This window comes from Hyperolius riggenbachi, chromosome 7, assembly GCF_040937935.1.
Source record: "Hyperolius riggenbachi isolate aHypRig1 chromosome 7, aHypRig1.pri, whole genome shotgun sequence".
Lineage (NCBI taxonomy): Eukaryota > Metazoa > Chordata > Amphibia > Anura > Hyperoliidae > Hyperolius > Hyperolius riggenbachi.
The window spans coordinates 214,200,055-214,226,600 of record NC_090652.1 but is presented as its reverse complement, the minus strand read 5'-3'; the positions used below and the strand labels follow the sequence as shown (position 1 = coordinate 214,226,600).

At 43.7% G+C, this 26,546-nt stretch overlaps 1 protein-coding gene across 2 annotated transcripts in view; it reads right to left on the bottom strand.

Moving 5' to 3' along the window:
* LOC137524819 (caspase-8-like) overlaps positions 1-26,546 on the bottom strand; it is a 162,896-nt gene that overhangs the window by 63,447 nt on the left and 72,903 nt on the right. For both annotated transcript variants that reach the window (XM_068245161.1, XM_068245160.1), the window contains exons 6-9: positions 16,120-16,158; positions 13,672-13,710; positions 6,724-6,865; positions 1,058-1,553 (exon numbers count right to left, since the gene is read on the bottom strand). In XM_068245161.1, coding sequence (XP_068101262.1) covers positions 1,058-1,553; positions 6,724-6,865; positions 13,672-13,710; positions 16,120-16,158 — 716 coding nt within the window. The remainder of the gene's footprint in view (positions 1-1,057; positions 1,554-6,723; positions 6,866-13,671; positions 13,711-16,119; positions 16,159-26,546) is intronic.

Below are 26,546 nucleotides of genomic sequence, written 5' to 3'. Positions count from 1 at the left end.
AGGTAGTAGCAGTGTTAGGGAGTCTTGCCCAAGGTTTTCTTTTTTAAGAAAAAAAAAATACACTTTCATAAACACAAAGACCACAGTGTACTGATATCTGCAGATATTTGTATTTAACATAATCATTTCTAGTGTTGTTGTTCAGATTCGAGTTATTGAAATTCGTAAACCCAAATTTGCCTATCACCACACTTCAGCACCCAGAAATCTGGACAGGGTCAGAGGAGTTCAATTATTTGCACTTCACATTGCACTTGCAGTATAACGTAAAGTCCACATTTGTCTGAGCTGAAGTGCACCAACACTATTAATAATAACACAAAAATTAGCTGTGTCCGATCACTAAAGATGGACTTTGCCAATAATCTCAATGCTAGAGGCCGATACACACTTGCAAGTAAGGTTGCCAGAAACAATCATTCATGATCATTTTGGGCATCTTTGCAAATTGTGTAAATTGGCATTTTTTCAAGCGCAGGCGATATTCAAAATCGCCCTAAAGACGCTTGTGCGATGATTCCTTATGAGAGAGTTCACATCTGAGCGGTTCCATTTTTTAGGCGATTTTGCTTAGAAAAGAAAAAAAACACTAGAGGCATCAGCAGCTCCCCCTTATCTCCCCATAAAGTAGAAAACACTGCCCGACAGATAACAGATCAGCATGTTTATACAATAAATGGCTGCCCAAGATCTTTAAAAATAATCTGTTCAGATAACCATTATTGAAAGTGTGTACCTAGCTTACATTCCACAACCCCTTTCTGTGCAGCATAACTGATCGATGGCCACTGTTAAGCAGATGGAATGAAAGGGTTACTTTAAACATAAACCAACATTCAACAGCAACAACAAAGCACACACATGCAATTTTGATTGGTTAGTCACTAGTCAATTCTACCATCTCCATGTAGCATGAGAGCCAATATTTTGAATACTATGAACAGATTGTGTAGGAAAATTCTCATAATAGATGGAAGTGGTAAAATCAGCCAATCATCGGCTAGTCAAAATTAGATGTGTGTATGCACCCTAATTAAAGATAAAAAACACACATTACCTCTGACAACCCTCTGTAAGCTCCCTGCACAGACACTGAATATACCAGGAGCCCTCGTCAGGATCTCTGAAGGCCGTAGACCTTGGTGTTGTTGCCATCCCAAGCAGAAAGTCTGGCTCATCTGGAATCAAGGTGGTGTCTTGTGTCACATTACCACCATCAGAGACATTGCAGGCATCTGAACTTAGAGGAACGCATTGCTGGGGTCGTTCTCCTTGACACGCCTGGATAAAAAATATTTTGGGCTTCCCATGTAATGAAGGACATAAGCAGCTTTGGAAAGGATAGGTAAGTTCTTTGATATGCGTGCTTCTACCATCTGTACCAAAGACCACTCCTTGGTTTCCATGTGACAGAACGCAGCAAATAAAACAGTCATTCTTTTCATAGTTCTTCCTGCTGTATGATTTGACGAGTTCAAGTATCTCTTTTGCACCCAGGTCGCTTCTCACAGTAACGAGGAAATCAAGTTTACTAAAAACATCTTGCAGTGATGCTACAAGAAAGCACAAGATTAAAAAGTTAGAATATCAAAGTCTAACCTTCAGGCTAGGTTCACTTTGGGAGCTGCATTGAGTTCCCTGTAAAAACAGAAATGCAAAGGAACAAAAAAGTTGCATCCACATTATAGAACTGTTGTGTCACATACAGTGGGCAGCATGGTGGCATAGTGGTTTGCACTCTAGCCTCTAACCTTGCAGTACTGGGTCTTCGGTTTGAATCCCACTCAGGGCATTATTTCCTGTCACTACCTGAACTTACAGCGTCATTTCCCTACCAAAGTCTAATGGCCCATACTCACGGGCTACAAATGTCGCCGTAACACGCGGCGCGCGCGTGTTGCAGCGACAGGTCGCCCGTGAGTATGCGGCGTTGCCCGGGCGCGCACCCCGAACTGTCACTCGTCGCTGATGTCGCCAGGCAATTGAACCGCTCAATTGCCCATCTACAGTCGCCGCTGCAACTGTCGCTAGTCCGCGTGAGTACGCGGACTAGCGACAGCAACAAGATAAGTAAACATTGGGCTTACGGCGGGGGGAGGCGCAACAGCGACAGCTTCCGCCGCATCAGTTGCCAGGTCCCTCCGCCGTGTGTATGCGGAGGGACCTGGTGAGGAGCTGTCGCCGGCCTGTCGCGCACACGCTCACGTGTGCTGGCGACAGGCCAAAAAGTTGCCCGTGAGTATGGGCCATAAGACCAACTGTGGAAGAAGCCAATTAATCTACTAGCATGTCAGAGGAAGTGGTAGGAAACTCATGCAAACATAGGGAGAAAATATGAACTACATGAAGGTTGTCCCCAGAATTCAAACCTGGGACTGAATTGCTGTTTACTGCAACTCCCCTAGGTATTTACCAATCTTCCACACCTTTGTTTAACAAGTTTTAACAAAGTTGCTACTCAATAGTAGAGAGCTACAAGAATGACAAACCATAAAGACATGGCAAAAAGAAAAAATGTGGATAGCAATGATTTAAAAGCGCTCACACATACAGGGAACTGAATGTTAATACATTGCTAATGCAAAGTCCTTGCAAATCCACATGCAGAACTCCCTTGCAAATTCAGTCAACCTGCAAATGCAAAGGGGGCTCTCATCAATTTGTGGAGCGCTCTCAATCCTAATCACTGTTCAGGATACAACAAAGGTTTAGAGAGTAGCGCTTAAATCTGGTTATCGACTCCACAGGCACTATGATGTCATAAATTCTTGGGAAAACAGCAGTCAACCACTTCTGAAACACACCATGCTCCCCCCTAAGGTTAACATCTCACCAGATGCTGAAACCTCCACGGTCTGTCTGCGCTTGTGGGGTGTATGGTCACCCCCAGCCCCTCAGGCAATCTCTGTCCTCCTCTGTCCTGTAGAGAGCCTTCCAGTACACCTCACAAAGTAAAAAGGCTCCAAATATGGTAGAAATACCCTTAAGGCTTTTTAATACAAATATTTTTAAAATGTGCGCTAGCACTTTAAAACACAAACAGCAGTATGGGTATCGAGATATGCTACCGCCGCCGGACCAGCCTCACTAGGGGGGCAATGGACCAAGCTATCCTTGCTAAGCTACCCGCTCGGGGCCCCACAATCTTACTGCAATAAAAACAAATAAAATTGGGCTCAGCCATGCTGCGTCCAGCGTGCTTGCAGCTCAAACTTCACAGCCAGACTCCGCCCAACGTTTTGTTGCTATGGCAACTCATCGGGCTCCCTTTAAAAAAAATATTTTTAATAAAAAGCCCTGAGCCTTTTTGCTTTGTGAGGTGTGGTGGAAGACTCTTTACAGGATGGAAGAGGATGGCAGACGGAGATTGCCGGAGAGGCTGGGGGTGGCCATACACCCCCGCAAGTGCAGATAGACCGTGGAGGTCTCATCATCTGGTGAGATATTATCCGTAGGGGGAGCACGGTGTGTTGTGCATTTCAGAGGCGGTTGACCGCTGTTTTTCCAAGAATTTATGACATCATAGTGTTATGCTTCACAGGGAATACTGTTGACTTTACCACTGAGGTGAAAACCTCCCAGAGCACAGAGTCTAAGTGACCATGGGTCTTCACCCTAAGGCCCACTGGGGCCAAAAGGACTTCACTGCCTAGTGCCCACCAGGTTGTGCTCCAGGTAGTTCTAACAGTGGTTAAGAGAACAGCAACATTGCAATGTGGGGAAGGCGAGGTACAAAATCAGCAGGCAATATCGTGGACAACACAGTCCCAGGGTCAGGGCTGGCAGAGTTCAGTCGTAACGAGGAGACAAGCAGAGGGTAGAGGCAGGCAGAGTACTATCGTTTAGGACGCTGCACATGCCTACAAACGTCTGCGTCAGGATGCGCATGCGTAACCCCGTCAGCGTGAGGTCGCGCATGCGCACTAACATTCGCATAGGCCCGATTAGGCGTGGACCCGTATGCACGTACTTCAGTACGTGTCACGCCAAACGGAGTGACGCCATGAAATAAACAAACATGTCGGCCCCTTCTGCTCCCGTATGTGTGACCAGGAACCTGACGGAGCCTACCAGGCATCAGAGATCGGTGAGTATAACACATAGTGCCTGTGAAGTCGATAACCATATTTGAGTGCTACTCTATAAGGGCTTGTCCACAATAAGAGTTGTTTTTTGCCCTTTTTTCAAGCCCAGGCGATTTTCAAAATCGCCCTAAAAACGTTCACATCGTTCAGTTCACATCTGAGCGGTTTGTTTCCGATCCGTTTAGAAAAGTGGTGCCTGTACCACTTTTGAGGCGATTTTGCCTAAATGGAAGGTATAGGAAAAACGCAAAACACTCACAAAATCGCTTTGAATAAAGAAGTAAGAATTAAATACATTGTATGTATTCTTTTTCCGGTCAAATAATTCACTCCCTGACTTGCGTCATGCAATGGATTAAAAAAATGCTCTAAAAAGCTGCATAGAAAAGCACTTTTTAAAAAAAACGCAGTGTGCAGCGGAGCGCTGGGAGAGGGAAAAAAAATTGCAAAACACCTGCATTTGCAATTTCAATTTTAGATGGCCTAAATCTTGAAATAAAAAAATAACAATCAAAGCAAATGTATACTCACAAAAGTAAAAGTATAGAGTTAACCAATGGCTCCAGTGTACAGAGAAATCAACTATTCTAATAGTAATGCATATAGGAAGCAAGGTTATAGGCCATTAAGAAAGCATAAACAACAATGGTACATTTGCAGTTGTAAGCTTGAGATAGATAAATTTTCCACATCTTTGCTTCTCAATGCAAAAACATAGTATGTGCAGCTCAAAAAAGGTGCTCACACTCGTCTCAAGGCCCATTATTCTTCTGAATTTTCTCCTAGTGGCTATCTACAGGCAGCATGGTGGCCTAGTGGATGGCACACTTGCCCTGCAGTGCTGGGTCTCCAGTTCAAATCCCAGCCAGGGCAGTGTATGTATGTTTTCCCTGTGTTTGTGTGGGTTTCCTCCAGGCACTCCGGTTTCCTCCCACATGCCAAAAATATACAGATAAGTTAAAGGAGAACTGTAGTGAGAGGTATATGGAGGCTGCCATATTTATTTCCTTTTAAGCAATACCAGTTGCCTGGCTATTCAGCTAATCCTCTGCCTCTAATACTTTCAGCCATAGGCCCTGAACAAGCATGCAGCAGATCAGGTGTTTCTGACAAATTTAGACAGATATGACAAGATTAGCTGCATGCTTGTTTCTGGTGTGATTCAGACACTTCTTTAGGCAAATAGACCATCAGGGCTGCCAGGCAACTGATATTGCTTAAAAGGAAATAAATATGGCAGCCTCCATATCCCTCTCACTACAGTTCTCCTTTAAGTGACATCCCCTAAGTTGGCCCTAGACTATGATAGACTATGGAAGGGACTAGATTGTGAGCTACTTTGAGGGACAGTTAGCAATAAGACTATACATACTCTGTAAAGCCCTGTGGTAGATGTCGGTGCTGTATAATTACTAAATAATAATAATCATAGGAGATAATTTTCAATAACTTTTCAGCACTTTGCAACTAAAAAAGTACCAAAAAGTTGGTGAAAAAGTACTATAAAATAATTTTGAGTATTTCTTTGCTTGCTGGTGGTTTAAAGGGCAGTTTATTGACATTATGAGAAACTATCACCCAGGAGAAAACACAAGGGAAAAAGGACACATGGACCTGCGTCAGTCTGCCACACTAAGGCCCCGTTCACACTTGCGTTTTTGCAAAAAACGGAACGGATGTCCGGATCCGTTCCGTGCTCATCCGGTTTTTCATCAGTAGGTGATCAGGTTGATATCCGGATCCGTTTTTAAAGAGATACAGACTATATAAATTCTTGGGGTCTGGGAGGACTGCAGAAGCCCTGGGGTCATTGTTGGAGACATCCTGACGTGTGGAGACCATCCTTGGATATAGAGACTCCAGTTTGGACCATGGATCCAGTGTTTTTGTACTCATTTTACCTGGGAATTGTCTCCTTTTTGATTTTTACCTATACTATGTGGGAAGAAGGCGTGCTCCTCGCAGGAGATGGTGGGTGCACCAGGCAGGTAGCTGCTGCACCTGTAGAATCAGGTCCTCAGGTGTGTAGGGCCTCACCTCTTCGTCCGACATGCTGCCAAATATCTCCAGCCACAAGTCACTGCTGCTCCACTCCTCAAACACTGGGCCCATGAAAACGCATAGGAAGTGGGTAGAACGTCCAGATTTTTTATAGCCAGTGTGTTGCCTCCTTTCCGTTTCTCATTGGTTCAGCTGTGCGGATGGTGCAGTCAGGATCCGGTCCGGGTGCGGCGTCCGGATCCGACGTACGTGAAAAATAGAGCAAGTTGGAAAAGTGTCCGGAGTCCGTATCCAGTCCGGATCCGGTCCGCATGGAACGGACGAGTATGTATGCATCCATAGACTATCATTGGATTGCCAAACGTCCGTTCCGTTTGTACAGTATACGTTCCGGATCCGGTCCGGAAAATCCTGACTGCTAACGCAAATGTGAACCCAGCCCAAATCCATTTTGTAAGGTGCTGAGGTTTACAAAATGTTAAATTATACAAGACAAATCTGATTCTTTTATTTTGGATAATCAAAGAGGAAACAATTATATTTGAAAAGTACTTATGAACAATATAGAAAACTGTACTTTATTAAATCATAATAATGAACTGAAAAATTTAAGTGAGGTATATTTTGCATGTCTTACCTACATCTCTGTCTGTCCCATCCCTGTTTTTCAAGTCCTCACATCCAGGAAAATTCTGTCTTGCCGTTTCAAAGTTAAAGTTATTTATAATAAGGCAAACTCCTCGCTCCTTACTGTCCATTTTATAAAACTTTCTGGATGGCTAAAATAGAAATTAGACATATTGTACAAGGCTATAGATCATATTTAATACATAATATTAATAAAAAAGTTCACAAGTAGGGTTAATACTATTAAAATACTTTATTCACATATTGAGAAGACCGGATTCTTAAGAGAAATCCTTGATGTCGGGAAAAATTGAGGGTAAAAGAAGAAGACAACAACAGAGGCTAAGATGGATAGACAGCATATGTGAAGCTATGAACAGGGCATAGCAATAGTCATAGCAACTGCTATGGGGCCCTGGAGCAGAGGGGCCCAGGTTGTATGTGATGTGTTCACTATTAACTTATTATTAACAGGTGGAATTGCTGAAGAGTGCCTAGTTCTGAGTGCCTCATGAAAATTTGGCTATGGGGCCCCATAATTCATCAGCTATGTCACTGGCTATGAACATGCCTATGCAACAGCTGAAAGAAGCCGTAATTGACAGACACATCTGGCATGCAGATGTACATATTGGTCACGAAGAGGAGGTGGAGTAATAATAAATAATTGTAACATATTCTATTTCAGATTATCCAAAAAAGAAATATGAACAAAAGAATGTTTTGGACACAAAATCAAACCTTAAGGCTTGTTCCGCCTCCCTGCATTTTACTACAGTGGCTAATGGTTGGAAACGGATGTGCTGAAAGTGCTCATGTTTTTCTATGAGCCTCTTCACACATCACAATCCTACCACATGTCTCCAGACAGCAGATTGCATTGCCATCCATCTGATAAATAACACAACTCAACTCCAGAGCCATGTCCTCGCTCCTGCTGATGTCACCAAGAACGTACTGCGCAGGCACAGACCATACTGGGCCTGCGCAGTATGCTACTGGTGACATCCGCGGGAGCAAGGACACGGCAATGCAGGTGCAGTGGTTTTCAGACTTTAAAGTCTGAAATTTTTAGAAGTGAACTGGAGGCGGGGCTGGAGCATTGGTGAGTAGCTGCGCGGGCACAGGATGTCTGCAGGGGACCATTAGAAGCCTGAGTAAGTTCAACTCATTTTCCCCCTACCCCCCTACAGTATTCCTTTAATTTATCAAATGAAAACAATAGTTACTTTACAATTTTTGTTAAAGTTGCCCTTAAAAACACAGTGAGGCTATAGACCATTTTGAACTTGTCCATCATATACATCATAAGAATGTATGGTTTATGGATTTACGATGTACCTGAAAGCTATAAAAATATGATCCCTATAAAAATGGATAGAGATAGGACAAATCCCAAATTTCCTTGAATCCAAATCCAAAAAAGATCTTGACTATTTCAAACCTTTCCAATCTTGAATCTAACGAATCCTGTGCATAAGAATTGTGTAACCCCTTTAAGAAATTTAGTTAGAAATCCAAACTCTTTATTCTTATGAAGAATAAAGAGTCCTTACATCTTTAAGGCCAGAAACCGACTAGGAGCGATTTCTAATTGCTAGTGATTTGAAAAAGCTCTTGCTAATGCAATGCTATGGGGGATTTTTATGAAATCACATCGCTCAAGTGGGATCACACCCATAGCATTACATTAGCAAGAGTTTTCAAATTCCAAAGCGCTCATAAAAGCGCACCTAGTGGGTTTCCGGCCTAACAAAGTCTTCTTACACAGAAAGAGTAGAGTGTTGTACCGTGTTAGCCATCAGTAAAAGTAAGAAGTTTTGAATCAAGATGATACCATTTATTGGCTAACTTAGAGATGAATAAACAGTAAACTTTCGGCTAATAATAATCCTTCATCGGACTTGGTTCCTGCATATACTGACAAAATGTGCAAAACGCAGCTTATACAGGATCTTCTCAAAAAATTAGCATATTGTGATAAAGTTCATTATTTTTTGTAATGTACTGATAAACATTAGACTTTCATATATTTTAGATTCAAATACACACAACTGAAGTAGTTCAAGCCTTTTATTTTTTAATTTGGATGATTTTGGCATACAGCTCATTAAAACCCGAATTTCCTATCTCAAAAAATTAGCATATTTTATCCGACCAATAAAAGAAAAGGGTTTTTAAAACAAAAAAAGTCAACCTTTAAATAATTATGTTCAGTTATGCACTCAATACTTGGTCGGGAATCCTTTTGCAGAAATGACTGCTTCAATGCGGCGTGGCATGGAGGCAATCAGCCTGTGGCACTCCTCAGGTGTTATGGAGGCCCAGGATGCTTCGATAGCGGCCTAGAGCTCATCCAAAGTGTTGAGTCTTGCGTCTCTCAACTTTCTCTTCACAATATCCCACAGATTCTCTATGGGGTTCAGGTCAGGAGAGTTGGCAGGCCAATTGAGCACAGTAATACCATGGTCAGTAAACCATTTACCAGTGGTTTTGGCACTGTGAGCAGGTGCCAGGTCATGCTGAAAAATGAAATAATAATCTCCATAAAGCTTTTCAGCAGATGGAAGCATGAAGTGGTCCAAAATCTCCTGATAGCTAGCTGCATTGACCCTGCCCTTAATAAAACACAGTGGACCAACACCAGCAGCTGACATGGCACCCCAGACCATCACTGACTGTGGGTACTTGACACTGGACTTCATGCATTTTGGCATTTCCCTCTCCCCAGTCTTCCTCCAGACTCTGGCACCTTGATTTCCGAATGACATGTAAAAGTTGCTTTCATCCGAAAAAAGTACTTTGGACCACTGAGCAACAGTCCAGTGCTGCTTCTCTGTAGCCCAGGTCAGGCGCTTCTGCCGCTGTTTCTGGTTCAAAAGTGGGTTCATGCTTCCATCTGCTGAAAAGCTTTATGGAGATGAAGATTTGATTTTTCAGCACGACCTGGCACCTGCTCACAGTGCCAAAAGCACTGTTAAATGATTTACTGACCATGGTATTACTGTGCTCAATTGGCCTGCCAACTCTCCTGACCTGAACCCCATAGAGAATCTGTGGGATATTGTGAAGAGAAAGTTGAGAGACGCAAGACCCAACACTCTGGGTGAGCTTAAGGCCGCTATCGAAGCATCCTGGGCCTCCATAACACCTGAGCAGTGCCACAGGCTGGTTGCCTCCATGCCACGCCGCATTGAAGCAGTCATTTCTGCAAAAGGATTCCCGACCAAGTATTGAGTGCATAATTGAACATAATTATTTGAAGGTTGACTTTTTTTGTTTTAAAAACACTTTTCTTTTATTGGTCGGATGAAATATGCTAATTTTTTGAGATAGGAAATTTGGGTTTTCATGAGCTGTATGCCAAAATCATCAATATTGAAACAATAAAAGGCTTGAACTACTTCAGTTGTGTGTATTTGAATCTAAAATATATGAAAGTCTAATGTTTATTAGTACATTACAGAAAATAATGAACTTTATCACAATATGCTAATTTTTTGAGAAGATCCTGTATATACTGACAGAGGAGAAACATTCTTTAGCAGACCTAAATAAATGTACATTTAGTAACTACTTGATTATATTATCTAAAGTTTATCTGGTCAGACCTAATCTCTGTAAATAACACCGCTACTTTTTTGTGTATTTTTGGGTCTGCCAATGATTCATCACGATCACGCCCATGTTCCAGTGCATGGCAACACCCTTTTTTTTGCTTCGGCAGGCTGCGCGCGCCACATGTGGCCATCTCCCTGTTATGGACTATCCTCAGAAGTGCTCACAATCTATTTCCTACCATAATCTAACGCCGTAACAAATTATGTACAGTAGCAATAAGGCCCGGTTCACATTAGCGGTGGCTATCCGGAATAGCCGTGCCGGAGCCGCACCGCATGCTGGCCGGACGAAACGGACGCACGGCATAGCACTGTAAGTCTATGCCAGGGTTCACATGTGTCCGTTTCGTCCGGACCGGAGCCGGACCGGATCCGGACTCCGGTGTCCGTTCCAACATGCGCTATTTTTTGGTCCGGCTCCTCCGGCAGCCGTATCCGGGGCGGAGCCGGACTGCACCATCCGGCCAATGGAAACCAATGAGAACCGGAGAGCGCACAACACACTGGCAAAAAATCCGGATGTTCTACCCCACTTCCTATGAGGATTGTTGCGGCGATATTGTATCGGGGACACATGGGCAACCATTTTGGAGTGGAGCAGCACGAGCTGGAGATGTTGGCAGCATGTTGGAGGTGGAGGTGAGTGCTAAACAGCGGAGGGCCTGATTCCACAGGTCCCCCTTCTGCTGACCTCCCAGACCCCAACATTTTTTTTTGTTTTTATACAGGTTGTTATCTCTTTAAGAATCCGGATCCGGACCGCAACCGTGTTCATACCGCACGGAAACCGTATGCAACCGGACCGGATCCGGACAGGAACCGTACGGTTCAGGTCCGATCCGGCTCCGGTGCGGTCCGGACATCCGGTGCGGTTTTTGCAAAACCGCAAGTGTGAACCGGGCCTAAAAAGTATGTGAACCCTTTGGAGTTATATGAATTTCTGCACAAATTGGTCATAAAATGTGATCTGGTCTTCATCTAAGTCACAACAATAGACAATCACAGTCTGCTTAAACTAATACCACACAAATCATTAAATGTTTCCATGTTTTTATTGAACACACCCTGTAAACATTTACAGTGCAGGTGGAAAAAGTATGTGAACCCTTGGATTTACTAACTGGTGGAATCTCCTTTGGCAGCAATAACTTCAACCAAACTGTAGTTGCAGATCAGACTTGCATAATGATCAGGAGTAATTCTTGACCATTACTCTTTACAGAACTGTTTCAGTTCAGCAATAATCTTGGGATGTTTGGTGTAAATAGCTTTCTTGAGGTCATGCCACAGCATCTCAATCGGGATGAGGACAAGACTCTGACTGGGCGACTCCAGAAGGCGTATTTTCTTCTGTTTAAGGCTAAGCCATTCTGATGTTGATTTACTTCTATGCTTTGGGTCATTGTCCTGTTGCAACACCCATCTACTGCTGAGCTTCAGCTGGTGGAAAGATGAGACTTAAGTTCTCCTGCAAAATCTCTTGATAAACTTGGGAATTCATTTTTTCTTCAATGATAGCAATCCGTTCAGGCCCTGACGCAGCAAAGTTGCTGCAAATCATCCTGCCCCCACCACCATACTTAACAGTTGGGATGAGGTTTTGATGTTGGTGTCCTGTGCCTCTTTTTCTTCTTACATAGTGTTGTATGTTTCTTCCAAACAACTTAACTTTGTTTTCGTCTGTCCACAGAATATTTTGCCTGTACTGCTGTGGAACATCCAGGTGCCCTTTTGCAAACTTTAAACGTGCAGCAATGGTTTTATTTGGACAGCAGTGGCTTCCTCTGTGATTTCCTCCCATGAACTCCATTCTTGTTTAGTGTTTTACATATAATAGATTCGCTAACAGGGATTTTAGCATATGCCAGAGACTTTTGTAAGTCTTTAGCTGATACTCTAGGATTCTTCTTCACCTCATTGAGCATTCTGCACTGTGCTCTTGCAGTCATCTTTACAGGACGGCCACTCCTAGAGAGAGTAGCACTAGTGCTGAACTTTCTTTATTTATAGACAATTTGTCTTACCATGGACTGATGAACAGCAAGGCTTTTGGAGATACTTTTATAACCCTTTCCAGCTTTATGCAAGTCAACAATTCTTAATTGTAGGTCTTCTGAGAGCTGTTTTGTGCGAGGCATCATTCACATCAGGCAATGCTTCTTGGGAAAAGCAAACCCAAAACTGGTGTGTGTTTTTTATAGGGCAGGGCAGCAGTAACCAACACCTCGAATCTCATCTCATTGATCGGATTCCAGTTGGCTGACAGCTCAATCCAATTAGCTCTTGAAGATGTCATTAGTCACATACTTTTTCCACCTGCACTGTGAATGTTTACATGGTATTTTCAATAAAAACATGGAAACATTTAATTATTTGTGTGGTATTAGTTTAAGCAGACTGTGATTGTCTATTTTTGTGACTTAGATGAAGATCAGATAACATTTTATGACCAATTTGTGCAGAAATCCATAAAATTGCAAAGGGTTCACATACTTTTTATTTCTACTGTACATAATTTGGTACAGCGTTAGATTATAGTAGGGAATAGATTGTGAGCACTTCACATACTTTTTATTGCTACTTTATTTATATAGCACTGACATCTGTGCAAAATTTCTAGAGTACATGCGTATGTGAGCCCAAAATGGGGGGTGGGCCCCAGGCTGAAACTTTCCTGGTGGGCCCTTAGTGTCCCAGTCCGACAGTGCACTCAGGAAAATATAAGGGAGAAATGACAAGCCAGCTGAGGAATAATCTCACCGGATGTAGTACCTGATGTAGTTGCTGACGAATCTGTATGGGTTAGTGAGCTTGCAGGCTTTGTCCCACTCTGCCCAAACCGGGTGCTACAATCAGGTTCTCCTCCAAACATTTTGTATCCAGGATAAGCTTAGGCACAGGTGTCTGTGCCATTGTAACAAAGCATGTTTTGGCCATGCATGTATAAGTGAGGCTAAACGCTAAACCAGGCTACACTGTATAGCATGCTTGGCGGTGCAGGACCTCTGTCAGAAACAGGTGAAAGCCATGCTGTTCAGATCAGATCCCTCCAGTGCGGTGGTTACTGAGTGGTATGGCAGCAATCACAGCTCTAGTGAATGGAAGTGGCGTGTGCAGTAAGAAACACTGTGGTCCCATGGGTAGGAATGAATATACTTTAATTAAAACGTTCTGTCGCCTGTCTAAAGACAACTGAACTCCATAACTTGGTCATTGACTCACTGTCATTGAGTCAATGACAGTGATCAAGAAATTTAAAAAAAAAAAAAAAAGCACCAAAACATGAGACCAGAGGCTGCGGTCCGAAAGCAGTTAAAGTAAGGCTGTATGTTATATACCTGCACTCCCATGGATTCTCCAGCAGCATCTTCTGATGTCTAAAATTAGAAGTTGCAGAAACGTAAGCTTAATTTCTAGAATTCCATCTCCATTACTAGCACACCTGCTGTCGACATACCATACCAATCAGAAAAATGCCTTTCCGTGATGAATTTCTATTTTATATTTCAATCATGAAGGTCTGCTTTAGCAAATATATTATGATTTTTGCAGTTACAATGGAAGCAATTTTGTAAGTATTTTTATATGTATTGCAATTCATTGTTATTAATCTATTCATGTTATTTATTATGTCAATACATCAGGGGTGTCGAATTCAATCACGTAAAGAGTCAAAATGTAAAACATAGTCTAAGCCGTGGGCCAAATCTTTTATCAGGATTTAACATTTATTAACCACTTCAGCCCTCAGTCAAGTTTCACTTTATGTATCCAAGCAATTTTCACCTCCCATTCATTCGCCTATAACTTTATCAGTCACTACATATTGCAATGAACTGATCTATATCTTGTTTTTTCCGCCACCAATTAGGCTTCCTTTGGGTGGTACATTTTGCTAAGAGCTACTTTACTGTAAATGCATTTTAATAAGAAGAATAAGAAAAAAATGGAAAAAATTCATTATTTCTCAGTTTTCAGCCATTATAGTTTTAAAATAATACATGCCTCCATAATTAAAACCCACGTGCTGTATTTGCCTAATAGTCCCGGGAATTACACCATTTAAATTATGTCCCTATTATAATGTATGGCGACAATATTTTATTTGGAAATAAAAGTGCATTTTTTCCATTTTGCATCCATCACTATTTACAAGCTTATGATAAAAAAAATAGAAATATTTCATTTTTACATGGATATTCAAAAGTTTAGACCCGTAGGTAAATATTTACTTTTTTATATTGTATTGGGGTTTTTTTGTTTGTTTTTTGAAACATTTTATTTGGGTATTTTTGCGAGGGTGGGATGTAAATAGTACTTTTTTAATGCAAATATGTGTTTATTATTTTTTTTTTTCAAATGTAGATGTAGTTTTACTATTTGGCCACAAGATGGCAGCCATTGGTTTACATTACGTCACTCTAAGCGTAACATGTACGCTTAGAGGGATGTAGGGGGGATGTAGAAGGCAGAAAGAGCGAGGCTTCCGAGAGAAGCCGTCGCCTTTTCTGCCGGGGAAAGGGATCAGTGATCGGGCACCATGTCCCGATTCACTGACTCCCTGGCTAACAAACCACGGGCCGGAAGCACGCGTGCACGCGCGCGATCGGCCACGGGAATGGACGGGAGCGCACATGCGGCCTTTTGGACATATATTATACGTCCAACAGGCCAAAGTAGTTAAACAGTCTAAAACTAAGTGGCATAACTATAGTGACTTTGAAGGCTCCTCCCCCTTTTGCAGAGTAGTGCAGTTGAGCAGGTTAATATTTACCTGCTCCAGCAATGCTCTATGCTATATACTTCTGGCTCCTGCGGCATGTCACGTGATCTGGTAAAGGAGGTATGCAGCATAGAGTGTGTGACTTCCAGGAAGAACAGAAGAGACAGAACGCATCGCTGGAGCAGGTAAATATTACACTGCTCCACTGCGCTATTCTGCTATGTGGGGAGATGGTGTTGGAGGGAAGGTGTAAAGGTGTGTGTTTTACCAGCCACATGGAATGCTGAGAGGTTTGAATCCCAGGAGGGGGCCCAATGGGGGGAGGTCTCATGGGTTATGTGGCACCCCAGCTCAAATTGACAATGTTTCAATCAGAAACACTATCAACAGCGTACGCCTCAGGATGGGAAGGCAGTCTGCTGTTGTTTTCTTTAACTACTTAAAGGGACACTGTAGGGGTCGGGGGAAAATTAGTTGAACTTACCAGGGGCTTCTAATGGTCCCCCGCAGACATCCTGTGCCCGCGCAGCCACTCACCGATGCTCCGGCCCCGCCTCCGGTCCACTTCTGGAATTTCAGACTTTGAAGTCTGAAAACCTCTGCGCCTGCGTTGCCGTTTCCTCGATCCCGCTGATGTCACCAGGAGCGTACTGCGCATACACAGATCATACTGGGCCTGCACAGTATGCTCCTGGTGACATCAGCGGGATCGAGGACACGGCAATGCAGGCGCAGTGGTTTTCAGACTTTAAAGTCTGAAATTCCAGAAGTGAACAGGAGGCGGGGCTGGAGCATCAGTGAGTGGCTGCGTGTGCACAGGACGTCTGCGGGGGACCATTAGAAGCCCCGGGTAAGTTCAACTCATTTTCCCCCGACCCGCTACAGTGTCCCTTTAAATGATGCACATTTGAAGCGCTTGAGGGCCGCATAAAATGGCAAGGAGGGGCGCATTCAGCCTGTGTTTGACATCTGTGATGTACATGATTGGTGCTATTCTCTCTTTGGTCCTTTCTTTCTTTCTGCATTTTAACAGATTAAAAAAAGGCTGTATGTTGTTACATACCTGGGCTTCCGTGGATTCTCCAGCAGCATCTTCTGATGTCTGCAATTAGAAATTGCAGTAATGTAAGCTCGATTTCTAGAATTCTATCTCCATTTCAAGCACACTTGCCAATATATCACTTGTTCAGTGACAAACACAACATATGAAAGTTTTCCTTGGATTTGGACCTGCTCCTGTCCCCCACACACCTCTCTCGCCTTCCATGATCTTCAGCTTCTGTCAGGCATAGTGGCCTGATGTTGTGTCTGCTGTGGTAGTCCAGCAAATTTTGGTACTTTAACTCAGCCAATGCTAGTTAAAGCTAATGTTGATGGCTTTGGGGTTCAAATATAGGAGGATATTAAAAATTATTTGTGAGGCCTGGTGCACACCAAAACCCGCTAGCAGATCCGCAAAATGCTAGCAGATTTTGAAACACTTTTTTTTCTTTTTCTGTAGCGTTTCAGCTAGCGTTTTGCGGTTTTGTCTAGCGGTTTTGGTGTAGTAGATTTCCTGTATTGTTACAGTAAAGCTGTTACTGAACAGCTACTGTAACAAAAACGCCTGGCAAACCGCTCTGAAGTGCCGTTTTTCAGAGCGGTTTGCGTTTTTCCTATACTTAACATTGAGGCAGAAACGCATCCACAATCCAAAAAATGCCTCACCCAGGCATTTTTCGTTTCTGCAAAATGCCTCCCGCTCTGGTGTGCACCACCCCATTGAGATACATTGACCAAGCAGATCCGCAGCCGCAAGTGGATCTGAAAACGCCCAAAAAGCCGCTCGGTGTGCACCAGCCCTGAGTCTGCTCTGTGGAAAAAAAACCTAGGTGTACCTGGAAAATGAGGAATTTGGGAGCATCTAATTTTTCAAAAAAAACCCCATGAAAATGGACCTTATTAACTTGCGTTTCTAACTACTGAAGTATGCAGAAATTCATCAAGAAAGGTTGTTTCACTGATAACTTAAAAGGAAGGAGAGCAGTTGTTTGCCTTTAAAGTTGGCCAGAGACATCAATCTAGGATAGCCAGGTTGCCCTTTACAGTCTTTAGAAGACTGGTTGTCTGGACCAGACTGGTTGGCTCGACCCCGCGTAACCTCACCCAATCTGCTAGCTTCACCCCTTCAATATGGCACAGTAGGTGAGAGTGTGTATGACTGTGCTGCAGTGTCCTTCACTCAGTTAACTATGACGAGCGGTGATCTATTCCCCTGAAATAAACAAGAAAGTAACCGGCAGTATTAGCCACACCCCAGCTTATAATCACACCAAAGTAACAAATTCACAGTGCTTTGAGTTTAGCATCCACATTTCTTCCTCCCATCTTAAAGCCAGTCAGCGGTTATGCAAAAAAGCAACAAAAAAAAAAAAAAAGAAGGAAAACAATGAGTGTGGAACACTGAGCGTCTTATGCTAGGTACACACACGATGCAATTTTCTGACAGATTTACTGTCAAAGCAATTATTTCCAACATGTCTGATCTGATTTCCGAGCGTTTTTTTCAAACGATTTTTCATAGAAGTGAAAGGAAAATTGGTCGATAAGCACCTCCCTTTCCTTAATAACTTATTTAATGTCCTAACTAGGTCCCTCCTTCCCCTGTATGTGTTTTGTCAGCATGCACCAGGAGAGGACGTCAGGATGTGTGTTCCTAATCCCTAGAAAGGTTTGATGCAATGAATGTTTGCATGTTTGCACTATGCATGTTACAGGGCCAGAGTTAGGACACCTACGTGTACCTGGGTACTTCTGCGCAGTATAGGTGACTAAGCATAAGAATGCATTTTTCTGTGAACTAAGACTCCGGCTTTTAACTTAGCTGGGATAACAGTGGTGCCTGGATGAGTGAATCTGTGAATGCATTTGTTTGAACATTTGCATGCGAGAGTGCGAAGGGTTAATAGATTTTTGCTGTTTTCTGGCCACACCCCTTCAGCACCTCCCTTTCCTTAATAACTTATTTAATGTCCTAACTAGAGGCGATGTGCCTGGATATATGTATTTTTTTCTTGATTCCACAACAGGGATAAACAAATTTGTCCAAATTAGATTTGTGAAGTTTTTTTGCAAAAATACCCTGAAGTTGGCAGATCCTTTGGGTACATGCGCGCAAAACCAAACTGGATTTAAATTTATAAATAACTTTACGATATAACTTGTCAGTCATCCTAGAGCAAGTATGCGCTGTGACAGGTGACGTTCCCTCAGGTGAGTGTTAAGAGCAATACCATCGTTTTCAAAAATTACTCTATTCAAGAGATACATCACTGAAGCGAGTTGGTGCCAAGGCCCAAGATATATTTGTCTAATTTTTAAATATGACCTATGTTTGGGGAATATTCTCCCCCAATCTGTAAATACAGCAGACAAAGAAAAAAAATGACAGTTTGAAGCATATATTGCATTACTAGTCTGCTACTGATGACATACTGTAAATGCCACCCAAATTTTCAATTGTAATCATTTGCTCCAGTATGTCTGACCAATAATAATTATCTTGATTGATTTCTTGAATCTACAATGGGTTGCTGGAAAGTGGCTCTTGGCTAGACTGCAGGCCTTCAAATTGTGCATCCCCTACCTATTTGTGGTAGACTACACTATGGGCTCCTGTTACTGCAGTACTGGTGAACTGTGCCAATCACTAAGGGCTCTTTTAAACTACAGGCCTTTTTTGGCGTTTTACCGCCACGGCCATAGTTGGCGTTTTCCATGGTAAAACGAAAGTCCATGGACTTTCATTTTACCTTTCACAGTTAACGCTGCGTTTTGGAGTGTTGCGTTTTGAAGCTCCCTGGAGCTTTTTTAGGGCTGACAGCAGTGTTTCTCATTACAATTGAGAGCAATGTATTGGCGTTAAAACGCCTCCAAAACGCCTTCAAAATGCCTGAAGCCAAAACGCGGCGTTTTAGCCTTTTACCCCTGCCTGTAGTGTGAAAGAGCCCTAAGAGCAATGTTGCAACTTCTGGAATACACGCTGGAACACCACATGGCTACATAAAATGAGCTTTTTACATACTGTTTTGTTTGCAGACACTGTTGCACTGATTCATTGTTGTTTTGTAACTGTTCTATGAACAATTTCCTGAGTCATAAGTGTGACCTTTCATTACCAGTAAAACCAGTTCTAATGTTGATAAACTCTGCATGATTAACCACTTCCCCCACCTATTGATTTATTAAAAGATGGCATGCACAAGAGTCCTGGAGCATTGCTGCAAAATGGACATTTATAAATCATCCAATCTGCACTAATTAGTGCAAAAATAGGATGTTGTAAGATGTCCATTTTGCACTGAGTGGTTAACAAAAACAGGTTTGTACTAAATCTCATACTACTACTTTAATTTAGGAGGAATCTAACTGACTGCATAACAGAATCCCAGTGCAATCAGAAGAATGCCTTTCCGTGAAGAAGGACTTAAGGTGGCCATACACTTATAGATCTGCAGAAGATTTGACCATTAGATAGATTTCTTTCAGATGCCTGTCAAGTCAAATCTGACAGGAATCTATCTGATGTGTGCCACACACTAGGAACAGATTTCCAATAGATTTCAGAATGAAATCTATTGGAATTTGATCTAAATGCATTATTGGACCATTAGATCCAATGCAACTCTATGGGCCATATATCTGCTGCCAGCAGCAGATCGACTTCGATTTTCCATCCTGTCAGATAGATCAAAACGATAGATAGATTTGAAAATAATTGATTTCTGATCGATTCTATAGAATCGATCAATTGATCGATGGCTGAAATCAACCAGTGTATGGGCCCCTTAAACTTCCTGGTGGTAAGCCCGAGCTGAGCTCGGGCTATGCCGCGCAGGAGGATTTCTCAGACCCTGCTTGGCCGATTTGCATAATTTTTTTTGGTACACGCAGCTAGCACTTTGCTAGCTGCGTGTACTGCCCGATCGCCGCCGCTCTGCGCCAATTCGCCACTACCCGCCGCGCGGCTTGATTGCCGGAGGCGATCGAAGAGGGTGGGGGGATGCCGTTCACAGCAGCTGTCATGTAGCTAGCGCTAAGCTAACTACATGATTTTAAAAAAAAAAAAAATTAAAAATAGTGCTGCGCTGCCCCCTGGCGGTTTTAATTGACCGCCAGGAGGGTTAAAGAGACACTGAAGCCTCCAAAAAACAATCATTTTATTTAATAAATGTGTTTAACATAATAGCCCTAACTAAACTGCCGCATCCCTGCCGCTGTAATCTATCTAAATCCCCCCTAACTCCCCCCTCCCTCTCCCCTGCAAAATCCACGATTTTCTTGGTCGTGGATTTTGCTGCCCTGTACGCTTCCGTGTGAGGCAGAGCTATGAGCTGTAGCCCTGCCTCACACACGTCTGTCAGCGGCGTATCTCCCCCCCCCCCCCCCCCGCCCCTCTCAGTGAAGGAAGACCTAGAGGGGCGGGGGAGAGGCTGAGAGGTGATCCGGGCTGATAGACACGCTGAGAGGCAGAGCTGTGGCTCATAGCCCTGCTTCTCACGGAAGCGCTCCCCGAATTGCCCCCCGGGGAGTTTGGGGGGATTAAGTTAGATTAGAGCGGCGGGAATGCGGTGGTTTAGTTAAATAAGACTGATATTGGGACTGAGGGTAGCAAGTAAGTAGTCAAAATCTGACAGGTTTTGGACTAGTCCATCTCCTCATGGGCCAGTCTCAATATTTCCTTTATTTTTTATAAAAGCACTCCCTGGAAAGTATCCATACAAAGATGATTCCCTGGTCTGCCCAGGGATCCCCAGGATGAGATGGACTATTCCAACATTTTTCAGTTTTTTACCATCTACAGCAGGGGTCTCCAAACTTTTTTGGTCAAGGGCCGGGTCAACATACTTCAGACTGCTGGGGGGGCAGAGTATACATGAAATTATGTAGAAAACATTGCATTGAGCCTAGGTAGTATAAACTATTAAAATAGTAATAATAATTAAAAAAATTAATTTCAAGAAATTTTCATGACAAACAGGCTTGTATTTTTGTGATTCCCGCAAAAACGGGGGAAATCGGGAAAAAACAGGGGAAAAAAAAGAAGAATATTTTTACTGCACCTATTTTAACTGCAAAAATTTACGAAAAGCATGAAAAATAACAAAACACATTTTTGCTGGAATTTTCACAAAAAAATCGAATTTAACATTATTTATGCGAAAAGAATATTGGCATTTTCACTCATCACTAGAGCATACTTTCCTTTCATCTCCATGGCAGCATTACTACGGGGTTAATCCCGCCCCTTTAACACCTGCAGGACATGTCAGTATAAATTCTTAGACCTGCCCCCATGAAAGTGCTTTTTTTTCCTGTCCTCCTGCAGGACTGTCGTTTGTTTTGTAAGACAGAGTAGATGCACATCTACCTATTTATTTAGTTTTTGTCAGTCCGTTTTTTTTTTTTTGTTTTTTTTTGCCCTACCTGCTGTTATTTTGGCAGCCAGCCACACTGTTTTGCCTCCAAGTGTGAAGCCCTTGCTGTTTGGTCTTAGGCCTCTTGCACACTGCAAGCGATTCAGATTCAGATTCCGCTTTTTAATCAGTTTTTACTTCCGATTCCGATTCAGATTTGCAGTTTGCTCCCTGCACACTGCAAATCAGAATCTGAATCTGATGTAAAAACTGATTAAAAAGCGGAATCTGAATCGGAATCGCTTGCAGTGTGCAAGAGGCCTAGACTTAAGCAAGCGGTGTCCCCTCTTTCTGGGCTGATCTTTCTGGGGATAAAGTTTTCAGTTTGTCAGCACCTGCGCTGTAAATCAGCGCTTACCTGGATTGGGCAGCAGAGTGAGTGCGGAGGATGCGCTCCACGCCGGAGCGCTGGATGTCCGGCGGAAGTGACGTCAAACGTCGCTCTTTCCGGCGGGCGGGGCAGAGCAGCTACTTAGGTCGGAAGGAGACGCCGACCAGCGCCATTACGGAGCCTCAGTCCCGCCGCTTACAGCAACAGCTACTTCTGACCTCCCGCACAGCGCAACCAAGAGCACGTCGGTCACATTAAGGTAAACCTCTCTGGAGGTTATTTCCCTTTTTTCCTCATACGCATGTGACTTTGATTTTGTAGTATGTTGACTCTAGTCTGCCCTGTTGTCTTACAGGCAGGAGCCTGGGGAGTCAGGGGGAATATTCGTTGTTCTGGAACTTAAAGGTATAGGTACACATACTGTGAACTAATGTACATTCCGTTTTTCTATACATTTGCATATACATTCATAGTTTCATTTCTCATTTAAGACTACGATCTAGCTATGGATATGGATGAATCCTCTGCTGCCCAAAAAACAGATCAGCCAAATCGTAATAGGTAGGGCACGGTTTTTGTTTATATTTTGACGCAATTTGCGCTGAGGCTTAATATATTAACAGAAATATTTATTTCTGTTTTCTCTATGCAGCCTCTCACAACCAGAAGATAATCCTTCTACCTCTGCAAGAGCCTCTTCCGCAAGATCAAACAAGTCCCATAGAGAACCGTCACAACAGTACAAACCTAAACCATGCTGGGCTTGTGGGCAACGGCCTATGCCCGGGAAATTAGTGTGCGTAGACTGCTTTTATTCCATCCCTATGGAGGAGGAACCTGTACAGGATATAACGGCATTAGTTAAAGAAATTGTGCAACAGTCATTAGCTGAGCACGCTTCAACCTCTGCGGCGGCTGCAGGTCATATTCAGCAGGAAGACCGCGAGGACACGGAGGAGGCCAACAAAACAGACGAGGAAGACGGTCTGGCAGTTGGTTTTGACTTTTCATTAGTGACACCTTTCGTAAAATCTGTACGAGAGGCAATCCATTGGGAGGAGGAGGAGGAGCCTCCCGCAAAGAAACGTTTTTTTCCCCACCTTAAAAGGAAACCTGTTACGTTTCCAGTGATGGAAGAAATTTCAGAACTGATCTTAGACGAGTGGTCTAAGCCAGAAAGGAAGGTCTCGATGAGCAACCGTTTTTCAAAATTATATCCCATGGAAGGGGAGATCATCACACAGTTAGACACCCCCCCCACAGTGGATGCATCCGTTATGCGCCTTGCCAAGCATATAACGCTACCATTAGAGGACGCAGTTTCTTTTAAGGAACCCCTGGAGAGGAAAGTGGACAATGATCTCAGGAAGATTTATTCATCAATTGGGGGAGCATGTAAACCCGCCATAGCCCTAACCTCCGTGTCCAGAGCACTGAAGACCTGGACGGATAACCTGGATGGGGCAATACAATCGAGTGTAGACAGGAAGACCCTTTCTCTAGCCCTACAGGAATTTCGTCTAGCTGCTGACTTTATCAGTGAGGCCGCGATTGATGTCATCAGGGGGATATCCAAGGGAATGTTACTAACGGTAACCGCAAAGCGGGCACTGTGGTTAAGACCCTGGCTAGCCGATCAGAATTCCAAGACATCCTGGTGCAGAATTCCCTATGACGGTAAAAACTTGTTTGGCGATAAGATGGATACGGCCATATCCAGAGTCACAGGGGGAAGATCGGGGCTACTTCCCCAAGAGAGACGGCAGAAAAGACAAAGACCGGGTGACAGAAGGCCATTCCAAAGCAGATCAAAGGACTATAGAACATCTAACCGTGGTCAGTCCTTTCGTAAGAATTGGCAGGGAACGCAGTCCTCCTTGTCGAAGTTCAATAGGCAAAAGAACGCCAATTCATCCAACCAGCCAACGAAGACATTCTGAAACAACGCCCGCCCAACTGGGGACGGTGGGGGGCCGACTCCAGAACTTTGTAAAGCTGTGGGCGGAAGAAATTGCGGACCCCTGGGTCATAAATACTCTAGCATGGGGACATCGGTGGACATTCAAAGAAGAACCCCCCGCAACATACTTCAGAACTACCAGTATCCCAAGTTCACCCCAGAAAGCAGAGATTCTAGAGGATTATATAAGAGAACTTTTACAGAAGAACGCAATATTGGAAGTACAAGTCTCGGAGAGATTCACCGGAGTATACTCCCCCCTTTTCTTTGTCGCAAAAAAATCGGGACAATTAAGACCAGTACTCGACCTACGTTTCTTGAACAGACATATCCTACAAGACAAATTCAAGATGGAGTCATTACAGACGATATTACCTTCAATACAATTGGACGATTGGCTTCTATCAATAGACCTGGCCGATGCTTATATACACATACCAATCCACAAGTCGTTTCAAAAATACCTTCGATTTGCTGTAGGAGAAAGACACTACCAATTCCAAGTATTGCCGTTCGGAATCTGTACCGCTCCACGAACTTTTACAAAGGTCCTAGTTACACTCATAGCCCTTCTCCGACAAAGAGGAATTCACGTTCATCACTATTTGGACGATATTCTGCTGATAGCACCTACAAGAACCCTGCTATTGGAACACAGGTCTCAGCTACTGCACACACTAAGCAAATTCGGCTGGTTGATAAACTGGGAAAAGAGCAAGCTTCAGCCCACACAAAGGATTATCTTTTTGGGAGCAGAACTAGACACGATACAGAACTCGGTCGGCCTACCACAGGAGAAGATAGAGTCAATAATTTGCAAGACCACAAATATGCAAAGAATGTCGAACCTTTCAGCAAGAGACTGTCTCGCTATGATCGGAACGTTCGTGGCTACCATTCCGATGGTGAGGTGGGCCAAGTGGAACATTCGAGGTCTCCAGAATGGTTTTTTAGATCAGTGGAAAGGCTTAGACTACCAGCAAGTTATCAAGCTACTACCAGAGATGAGGGAAGAACTCTACTGGTGGAGAGACAAGACAAATTTACTCAGACATCACAACCTACTAATGGAAACACCAATTGTAATTACAACGGATGCCAGCTGTTGGGGCTGGGGTGCGCACATGGACCAACAGTATGCCCAGGGCAGGTGGAAACCGAAGGGCTCTCACCTTCCGGCCAACATCTTGGAGATGAGAGCAGCTTTCAAAGCCCTCATAACCTTTGCCGAACACATCAGGGGAAAAGGAGTATTACTGAAGATGGACAACACTACTGCGGTAGCGTACTTTCAAAATCAGGGAGGTACTCGGAGCCGTACCCTATTGAGAGAACTGGAGCCGATTATGAGTTGGGCGCAGAAGTATCTGTTGTATCTACAGGCTGTTCACATTCCTGGAGTGAGGAACGTGACCGCAGATTCCCTGAGCCGGAGATGGATAGACAACAAGGAGTGGAGCCTCAAGGAGGAAATTTTTCAATTGATCTGCAGCACTTGGGGGAAACCCCAGGTGGACTTAATGGCAACTCCCGAGAATGCGAAATGTCCTCAATTTTTTTCATGGCACAAGTATCCACAGGCGATAGCATGGGATGCACTGTCAAACCCATGGCCTTTCAAGACAGCATATATCTTCCCACCAGTGCAGATGATACACAGGGTTTTGAAGAGAATACAGCAGGAGAAAACAGTAGTCCTAGCAGTTTTGCCTTACTGGCCACGCAGGCCCTGGTTCCCGCTCCTACAGAGGTTATCGATATCACCCCCCATTCCTCTGCCCTGCCCGAGGGATCTCCTATCTCAGAACTTTATTCTACATCCACATCCACAGCTGCTCCGTTTGACGGCGTGGAGACTGAGAGGGGCAGACTAATCGCCTTGGGATGCTCAACGGAGGTGGTAGAAACGCTTTTGAAGGCACGCAAGTCATCCACGAACTCGACATACCACAGAACATGGAATCGGTTTCTGACTTTCCTGGAACGGAAAAATATAAGAGTTGAAGCGGTTCAGGTTAATACAATACTGGAATTCCTTCAAGCAGGACTGAATCTAGGGCTCAGCCTTAGCACGTTGAAGACCCAGGTGTCGGCCATCTCAGCCCTTACCCATAAGCGGTGGGCATTGGAGCCACTTGTGATCCAGTTCATGCAGGCCACCATAAAGCTGAGGCCACCGAGAAAACCCTGGTATCCGCAATGGAGTTTACCGTTAGTTTTGAAGGGAATTGTAAAGGAACCATTCGAACCATTATCAGACTGCACTTTACTTAACTTAACTTTGAAAGTAGTCTTCCTAACAGCCATAACGTCGGCGAGAAGAATTTCAGAGCTACAAGCGTTGAGCTGTGAAGCTCCCCATACACAGTTTTTTCAGGATAGGGTATCACTGAGACCGATCGACCAATTTGTGCCTAAGGTGGCTACATCGTATCACTTCAACCAAGAATGGAACCTGCCTTTCTTTCAGGACCCAAGCTTGGATAGACCAGAATCCCTGGATATTCCAAAACTACTCATGAGATATGTGGAAGTCACTAAGGACATTAGGAAGACGAAGAGATTATTCGTTATCCCTATGGGTTACAGAAAAGGAGAACCAGCAACTACCAGGACGATTGCTACTTGGTTGGTGAGAGCTATTAGAATGGCGTACAAAATAATGGGCGAAACACCACCAGAGGAGGTCTCAGCGCACTCAACAAGATCCATCACAGCATCATGGGCGGCATTCGTGAGAGTCT